A 10,000-nucleotide genomic window follows, 5' to 3' on the forward strand; every position below is an offset into this window, starting at 1 on the left:
TGCTATACAGAAAAAGTTATGCTGCTGAGACATTCCAATTTAAAAAAACTACCAGGGGGAGCATGCCCCTGCAAGGCTGTGCTCTAAGGAAAATTTCGGGGAGCCCTTCGGCTGGGCTGCCCTTCAGCTGGGGTGCCCAGCCCTCCAAGTTGGTCGCCCGAATTAATTATTTATTTATTTAATTAATTATCTGAAATCAACAACGCAGCAAGATCTTCGTCCATCTCTCTCTCAACAAAACATTGCTGCTACTGCTCTGGTGATTGTCAAACTCGCTAGTGCAAGAAAACCCCGCAACCCGTCAAACTTTTCACACCATTCTTGAGAAAGACGAGAAAAGTGGCATTGCATGCCACCGATGTTTTTCAGGTTTAAAAGTGAAAAAGTAAAGATTGTGGCAGGTTTATGTAAAATCCTTTGGGTCTGATACAGGTAAACCTTTTTACTGGTTAGTTGGGTTGAAAATAAATTTCAAAACATGAACCAATGTTGTTTGATTCCCGTGAAGCTTTTGTGAAAACTGCCCCGAGACAATGAGCAAGTCATCTTGATCTGGACGAAAATCATCTCTACAGGACAGAGGTACTTTTTACTTATATTATCAGTAAAATGTTTAGTGGAATGAGCTTTTTGTGGATTCAGTCGAAGCGCCAGTCACAGCACTATCTGTTTAGGGCACGCAATGATTTTTCACGACGACACCAAAGACAATGCGGGATTGCTCTGTTTCTAAAACAACAACAGATACATTTAACATATCATATCTTTCCCTTTTTTTATTTCGTTATTTCATATACAGGGGAAAAACAACCATAACCTAAATATATTTTAGCCAAGCAGGCGAAGCTGCAAAAAATCGTAAAAATATTAAATTTGCATAAGCTGCGATTCCCGGGGTTCATACAAAAGTAAATTGCACCGCTTCGGCAGCAACGCTTTACCGCTGTCAGAGCAGAAGTAACAACTCTTAAAATTTTAAAACAATAATCAAGAAATGCCAAACTCCACATTCCAAATTTAATGCTATTTTTTGAGAAAGAATCGAAATTCGTGTGGCGGCAGGCTGTCAAGCGCAAAGTCACGGATTATCTTACACGTGAAATTATGTGGAACAGCCTTTGAACCGATTGTTTCGTATAAAGAAAAAACCTTTTCTGAGAGGTTTCGTAAACTGTACCCACCAGCATATTAAAATTTTTAGCTTCCTTATCTGCTAGAAATAAAATAAGCCAAAGTGCCCAGCCGGGCGACCGGGTAATTTCTCTCACTCATCTGAAGCCAAATGTTAGTCGTCTCAGGCAACCGGGCGCCGTTAGAGCACAGTCTTTCCCTGGAGTCCCCCAAGGAGGATAGCTACAGGGCCTTTTGCCCCTATCAAAATACAGGAACTCTACTGAAATCCTCGCTAAAAGCCTGAGTGTGTCTTTCCAAAAAAATGTTACCTCATGTAACTTCCAGATGAGTCAACAGTCTGCCATATCAAATTAAAGTTATTTGAATTAATATTTGTTGACTGGTAGCTTTTCTTTTTAACAGTTTAATAATAATTAAATAAATCTATGTACAATGTACATGTATAAGCACCTTGAGCAAAAGGGCTTCAGTCTGAGCTTGACTTTTTAACATTTCCTGAAATGGCACAAAACACGGATTCTTACATGTAGATTGCATGTCAAGCACCTATCATTGAATTCATTTTTACCCTAACTGATATTTTACTAATTGACAAAGACTACACAAACAGGTGATGTCACTAGATCATACTCAGGGGTCAAAGAAAGAGCTGACACTGCAAAACACCATAATGTCAAACTTACATGATTGTATACTATGAAAATGGGTTAAATCTATTCAAATCTGTGACAACCAAACAATAAAAGAAACAGAATAAGAAGGCACATGTACAATTAATGCGCCATGAGAGCTACGTTTGCTAATCCCAAATGTTCCATCCACATAGTCTTAGATGCATTAAATGTTACTCCTTTCGGGATGCACAGTAGTGGCCTGTTCTTTCGCCTGCCCTCCAAGCTGCACTGTATCGGTTACAATATTATAATACAAGTTATTCCTGATGGTCACGCACAGATTTCCAAGGTCAAACCCACTGAATATACATGTCCATGTACCTACTGACAATCTATTGATAAAATGAATGACCCTGTCAAGCGCAATTGAGAGTACATTGTACACATACATATACAGTCACTCACCAAAAGTTGTTGTTTAGATCCTCTAAACTCATTCTCAAGATAACTGCCAAAAAGTTGTAAACTTTGCAACTCATCAAGATTCTAGCAATCCAAAAAATCAAATGAATACAGATGCTAGACATACATGTACATTTGTACATGTATGTTTGTATGTGTTATCAATGAAAAGAAGTTCACTCATACATGTAACAAAACAAATTCAAGAGTAACTCTCTCAGAGAAAGCAGAGGGATGGCAAACCATATTAAATTAATTTACCCGCCATTTACAAATCATGCAATGTCCTTCATGTTACTTTTTTTTCACTTACAGATGAAATGAATTATTTGTTTGTTACATGATTGTACTACAGACCCGAACGATCTAACTTGTCAATGAAGGATTTTTAGTAGTCAATGGGTTGACAACAGTACTCCATCTACCAGTACATGTACATGTACATCCACTCAAATCTGCATCCCCTTTATCTACTGACTCTTGGGAGTGAGACTGGGGGCAATAGTTTGCGCGTAAAGCCGCCATCTTGGATGCATTTTATGCACGTGTAGATGCTGCTATTCCTGTGGCCAGTAAGTTGTATTTATAGTTGGACAAATTACAAAATTATTACCGGTATATTAATTACCTACAAATGTATAAACTGTACAAGCTGCCCATAAAAATTTAGAATTTTAGTAAACGTGACTTTTAACTGATTGGAATACTTACTTCATCATAATTATTAATAAATTACTTTGATATGCAATTTCTTTGCTCTTTAATTAAATCAATGATGAATGTTGTCATTAATAAAAGACTTGTAAAGAAATTACAAAATTAATTTGACTGTTCATGAATACTCTCAGAAAATTAATAATAAGGCCTCAAAGCTACATGTACTGGTAATTTTCCCTTAAAACATGGTACATGATTAGCAAAAATTTACAACTTCATACAGTGTAACTTACCATAAATTTGCTGATTTTTGTGACAAATTCTTTCCTCTTTGGTTTAACATTTGAAGACTTCAGAAGAGCCTGAGCTGATTGCATACTGGACAGGGAAAAATAATAATAAACAGCCTTTTTTTTAAACTACAGCTGTAAAATGACAATATGTTAAGACCCTTTGACAACCAAACTGGACTACACCGGCCAGACTTAGTTTTTTACTCTGTCTAATGCCAGACGATTTTACTTGTCAATGGGGAACCCCTGGGAGTCAATGGGTTAATCACTCACTGAAAAACTATGTTCCCATTACCGGTAATTTTGGTTTTATCAACAGAGTTGATAATGTAAATTGGCCACCATACAGAGATTCTAAAAGCTGACATTTCATCCCTTCTGACGAAGGGCAAACGCTCGAAACATCAGCTTTTAAAATCTCTGTACGGTGGCCAATTTACATTATCAACTCTGTTGATAAAACCAAAATTTTTGTAGTACTACTTCCCCACTGATGCAGCACCACAGTTTCTTTAGAAACTACACCCAAACCGGCCTAAACCGGAAACATGTCGCTCTTAAAGGGGCTAGGTCACGCTGTTTTAGGTAATTTTGTTTAATTTTGTTAGTTATGAGCTCTAAACGTCAAATTGGCAGAGCAGTCCTGAGTCTTTCATTTGCAAAATCACGGCCACTTAACAATTGAGAATGATTTTCCAGCTGTTTTAATGACATTTTGATATAAACTGATATAAATTTGAAAAAAGGTGGGCCAACGTTTTTCAAATTTACCCAAATGCAATCCATTTCAATCCTCCCCAGTTTTGTCCCTCCTTAGCTTTCCTGTGTTTGGTTTGAGTTCCTCTATAGTTCTGAGCCGTTATTTTGTTATTTCAGTTAATTCTATGACCATTTGATCAATGCTGAAATTGCCTAAAATTGCGTGACCTAGCCCCTTTAAATACAACTTCCTCGCGATACAACATTGCTGGAAGGGCAGCTACACGCTTCAACATTTGCTGTATGTTAAATGAAACGTTTGATCGAAAATCAAATCAAAACATTCTCCCAACAAAAAATGTTGGAAACACGTCATCAAACATGCATGCAGCTTCCTAATATATACATGTACCGGTAGATTTAGCCAAGCCTAAAAGCAGAGCTCCCAGGTTATTTATTTTTATTGGCTATGTAACAGACTGAGTTGGTAAAAATTAAGAGTTTTGGAATTGTCCATGTTTTGGTGATTCTGGATAATCCCTCATTAAATCATTTTCTTCACTTTCTTCTATAGAAAAATGTATTATGTGGTTCCAGAAAATATCCATACCCCCACCACGGAAAACTTTTGATTTGCACCCCCCCTCCCCCCAGGATTTTCCGTTCCAGGGGGGTCTTTGATGACCCCCCCTCCCCTCAGGAATTTCCAGAATTTTTGTACTTATAAAAAAGAAAGTGAATTAGTTACATAATTACAGTAGAATTTTATTTCAACAGTGTAAACGTTAAGGTTAACTTTTACAAAAATATAACGCTTTGTTAAGCTCAGTATCCACCTAAACTTGTAGCTTCCTGGCCATCAACTTTGCAAAGCTTAAACATTTGGGTTGCACGTCGACTGTTTCATGTTTTTGTGCAAACTTCGATCTGAACATTTCACTCGCTTAAAACACTTTGCAAATGATAGTAAATAAAACAGAAAGGTTCCTTTGTCTACACATTTTGTCAGTTTCTTCAGGTTCATTCTTATTTAGCGACCACACATGTTGACTCGGTAGGTTTAGTGACGTCGTCACAAAGGCGATTGTTTTACAAAGAATATTATTGACGCCAAAATAATCCATCATATTTGTAAACTTAGATATGGTGATTTAAGTGCAGTCTTAAAATTTACTGACTCTCCAGCAGTCATTCTCGCCAGTAAAGGACACCCAGCCTCACTAGCTGTTGCTTGCCTTTGTTCCACTGATGGAATCCAGAGGGCGATTGTTATTGCTTTTGGTGCGATTTACTTCCTCCAATGAGTAGTGAAACTCCTGTTTTAGAATTTCCAGTTTGACATAACGAACTAAACCTCAACAAGCGTTTCCCGAGGACGCAATCACGTTTACTCAAAGAAGAGAAAACTAGACTCCCGGCTCTTGTCCGCGGTCTAAATGCCACCCACAAAAAAGAAAATGTTGTTGCACGCAAGTATTGAGATATTGACCAGTGGGAACTTGCGTCTTATCGCATTTTCAATGAGTTACTACCCGCAGTAACACATGAATCCTATCAAAAATGTGTTTACTGCATGTGAAGGTAACGAAAAGCGATACTCAAGTGAAAGGAAATGTTGGTTGGACGTAAATGATACAAAGCTGGAAGTCTGGGGACGAGACTCCAGTTGAGACCGCCATTTTAAATGTTTTGAATCTGTTCCAAATGAAAGACACATTGTTCTTAGTTTCAGGAGATTGTAGCACTAGCTAATTCAAATAAAAACAGAAACGTTGAAGCTAATAATGTTAACTTTATCTCAAAACTGACTTTTGTTTCAAAACAACGTACGTAAGTATGTTTTGGTGCTTCTGATCGATCGTATGTTGCTTTCAATGTTTTGTATGTGGTTCGTGACCCTTCGGAAATGTAGTTTCCCACGAAACCCCCCTACATCTTGGAAATTACTGCCCTTTAACCCCCTCTCTCCCTCGGAATTTCCAATGATCTTCAGTGGTGGGATATGGATATTTTCTGGAACCACACATTGCCTACATGTAACTAGCGAATTCCACGGTAAATTTCAGGCGAAAAACCAATATAGCATGAATCAGGAAGAGATGAGAAGAAAATCAGTTTTTCAAGAGGAATTTACTGTGGAATTCACCACTCTGTAGGCAATAAATTTTTCTTGAATCGCACAAGTTTTAAAAGAAAACAAGCAAATCCTCGATCAGCAAGACAAGCCATTTCAGAGTCGACTGTCAAAAGCCAGCAAATAGACCAATTCGGCTAACTCAATGTTGTACCCAATTCAAATATTTTGGGAATAAAACGTTTTGCATACATGCCAACTCTTCCGGATACGGAACGAATCTCCCGGTCTCCCGTACGGGTCATTAAATCTCCCGGATAAAAACGGCTCTGAACCTTTCACAGACGTTTCTCCATTCTAGACTCATATTGCATCCCCAAGTTTAAAAAAGATTGATTTTATCAAACTCGTTTCATTGTTTCTTAATGCATTTCTTCATCTCTGAGTTTCAATCACACGTTAATAGAACTAAACAAAATGACTTCCTTTAGCTATCATAGCCATATAACCGATTCTTTGATTGGATCTCCGATTAACCAATAAAAATTCTTGACATAAGTACCCTGTTTTCCCACAAATTCACAATGGTGGCAGAATATTCTTGTATTCTGAAAGAGCTGCTGGGGGATGGGTGGGTACATTTGAGGGTGGGGGGGGAGGGGGGGAAGAGGAGGGGACGGGGAGTGGGCAGGTTGATCGAGGGGGGGAGGGCAGGGTGGGGAGACCAGATGGACAAAATCTCCAGATTTTAGATCTCCATAGGTTGGCATCTCTGGTTTTGTTTCAAGTATTTCCATACATACATACATGTATCATTTAAATGACTTGTGAATGCTTTATTGTCATGCAAATTCAACACACAAAGAATCTTAACCCCGAGAGATTTGAATTGGGTACAACAATGAGTTAGCCGAATTGGTCTACAGCATGCAATCACGCTAAAATTAGAAATTACAGACATACATGTACTAACACATGATCTGACAGTTCATTAGGAAACTTTGTCAGTTCACCGCCAAAAAAGAGTTTACTGATATACTTTATTCCACTTTATCTCTGAATGCAAGATCATTCAAATTTTGATTTTTTCTCATTGAAACACGCCAGCTTGCAATTGGCTTACTTGGAACAAGAATCGGCAAAATATGGCAACCAAGAAAGGACAAATTTTAAACAAGATCTCCAACAAAATAATTAATTACCTGTACGAGTTTTAAACAAACTTGTGAAAACACAAGCGAGTGATATTTCTCTTTAATTTTACAAGAACTAATTGCAATTATGTGTTTATAACATACAGCTATAAGAGCAAAATTTTCTTGTCACTGTCGAGGCACATCGCAAAACAGTTAAGCAAACTGAGTAAAAAACACTTGTTCATTCACATTTTAGAGCAAAACAAACAAACAAATTCAACTCTTTCTTTTATTCCAAAAGAGTACAGATGATTGCTATTTAATTCCAGTTGAGAATAAAAATTGGAGTTTCATTCCTGAACAACGGAAAAAAAAACGATCAAACCATTTTTTTAAAAAAATGCATCTACTTGAAATAACGCATCCGCAAAACTAACAAACGGTTCAGTGTCCAAGTAAAGAATTTGTGCCATAACTTCTTCCACCAAGTTTAAGCTGTTACTGTTATTAGTTGTACTGTTTTGTCATTCTCGTTCCCTTTGTCTCTTCTTTCGTTTCTGTTCTAGTCATGCATACATGTACATGCATGTGGGTCATCAAGGCGTGATGCAACCTTATCAGATCTCTTAAAGAAAAGTTTATGCCAAAAAATTGCAATACAGAGAAAAAAAGCAGCTCTAAACAAATTAAAAATAAACACTTGGCTTTAAGTTTATACCCCTCTGATGCTTGACTTGAATATTGCATAGCCACTAGTGTGGACCACAGGTACAGTGTAGTATGATATGTCAAATTGGATTGAGACTGGCGAAAAATGCAGAAAGAAAATATTTCCCAAACCGTTTTCCACCTGAACAGGAAAAGCTTTGACTGTTCAGAGTTTAGTTGACATAGTATGGCCCTGTAGCGGCATCGAGCCACGCAAAAAATGACGCCTCATTAATATGTTTACATGTAGTTGAGGTAACCTGGCTTGACCCTGCCATCCAATAGAAAACCAGTACACCTGATCAGTGGTTGACTTAGAAAAAAAAAAAGCTGACCTTGATGGGCTCTAAACTTGAGCCAGCAATATGGTCAGGTGATACTGGTCAGTGGATACCTTGTTTTGACAGGTGTCAATTGACTAAAACATGGAAGTTCAATATGGAAAGATGTATGCTGCAAACTAGTGTGATACTGGTCACACTGGCATAAATGGACAGGGATCGCGTTAACGCAGAAATCGTGCATTTTTACGCAAATAAAATCCAAAAAATGCATGATCGCAAGGCACTGACTTAAATAACTCACACAACTTGCTTTGATTTGTCAGTATATTCTGTTGTTTGTAAAACTGTTGGAGCGATCTGTGATCATAATTGAAGTTCCAAGAAATGGGGTTTAAAACATCTAAAAAGGTTAAAACTAAATTTTCGACGACCTTCTGCGGTTTTCTTCAGAGGAATGTACTCTGCAAGTCACTGAATGCAAAAATATAGCAAAAGACATCACTGTTCATTGCTCCTAAGGAAGGAAACCAGTGATGCGTAAACCCTTGGAAAGGGTGCTCTTTCATTAACAGTGTTCTTGCCCAGGAATGAATGTAACGGCTCTAGAAAAAGCCTTTCTCGGCCGTTCCTATGCATATGCGTCAATGTTAATTCCAAGGTGGTTACTCTCTTTTTCTCATAATTTAAAACACTTTTTTTCTCGCAGAGGGTCACCAAGATTTTGGGACCCCCAAAAAATGCTTGGGACCCCAATTTGGCCTAACATGCGGGTCCCAGGACCCAGATTGAAAAATCCTAGTGCCATCCCTGAATGGAGGGGTGGATGTACGTAAAGTCAATTACTAGCTAAAACCAAAATTTCTTGCATTGATGGGTTACCATATTTTCTTAACTATAATGGTGCTCCGTGCATGCGCCTTTGGCGCACAGAGCTCCGCAACATGTTCTAACATTGGTGATATAACAAATGTCTTAGAACAATGTTTGGACATGTAGCCGGGGAGAAGATCAAGTCTGTTGAATTTTGTTACTAACAGTTGCAGTTCTTTGACAGTCAAAATTAATAAAGTCTTTGTGCAATTATCTTCGATTAGTAATCATTTCTTTTTTAATATCATCACAAATGATATTTTTCCTTTATTTAATATAATTTAGCAAACGCGAGAAAAAAGGCGAAAACGAGGTGAGAGGCAAGATTGTTTTAGACCACTGAAGTATAGGTGTGCAATGTGTAGTCCATGTCATACACATTAATATTAGTTTCTCAAACACTTAACGATTTAAATTCCATGAGCATAATTATTGAACTAATCATCAAAGAGATCACGGAGGATTATTTTTTTTGCAGATCACTCTAGTTCTGCAATCATCATGTATCTGGTCACACTTGGTAGAAATTTTAAATTTTTCTAAGAAAAAATGTGAAACTGAAACCAGATAAGAAAAGTTTAATTCAAACAAGTAGAGTAAAAAACATTGACCTGATCCGTGATCTGGGTTTTGTCAACGCTGAACAATAAACTGTAATTGTCAATTTACATGTACATTTTGGAAGATACATGTACCAGGCAAATTTTCTTCTTTAGCAGTTGGGGTTGTTTGTTCCTTTTTTTTTTCCTTGTTGTTTTCTTTTTTTTCTTTTTCTTTTTTTGAGGGAGTGTTGCAGTAGTGTACAACTTTAATGCCCTCGACTCCCACTGCCAAAAAAACATTAACTTATTTTCTTATAATTAAGAGTTACATTTACAAAGAGCTAAAAAATGAGAAAGTTGGAATCCGTAGCAGCATTTAGTCATTTTCCAGTGCTGTTAACAAACCTACGTTTGCAAAAATACACACGTACTACAGGTGTATTTCTTTTTCTTTTTTTTTCACAAAATTACTGATAAGAGGCTAGAAAATGTTATTACATTATAGGGTGGTACAGTAGCTAGAAAAC

The 10,000-nt window shown here is 37.3% G+C and overlaps 1 protein-coding gene across 5 annotated transcripts in view; it reads right to left on the reverse strand.

The window, feature by feature from the left end:
- The window catches only part of LOC137997638 (nucleoporin NUP188-like), an 82,481-nt gene that overhangs the window by 69,581 nt on the left and 2,900 nt on the right, over positions 1-10,000 (reverse strand). For all 5 annotated transcript variants that reach the window (XR_011122541.1, XR_011122542.1, XM_068843732.1 and 2 more), the window contains exons 4-6: positions 3,161-3,245; positions 2,214-2,294; positions 1,585-1,629 (exon numbers count right to left, since the gene is read on the reverse strand). Coding sequence is in view for 3 of the 5 variants with exons in the window: in XM_068843732.1 (XP_068699833.1) it covers positions 1,585-1,629; positions 2,214-2,294; positions 3,161-3,245 (211 nt within the window). In the remaining 2 variants the exon portion in view is untranslated. The remainder of the gene's footprint in view (positions 1-1,584; positions 1,630-2,213; positions 2,295-3,160; positions 3,246-10,000) is intronic.

This window comes from Montipora foliosa, chromosome 3 (assembly GCF_036669935.1).
Source record: "Montipora foliosa isolate CH-2021 chromosome 3, ASM3666993v2, whole genome shotgun sequence".
NCBI lineage: Eukaryota > Metazoa > Cnidaria > Anthozoa > Scleractinia > Acroporidae > Montipora > Montipora foliosa.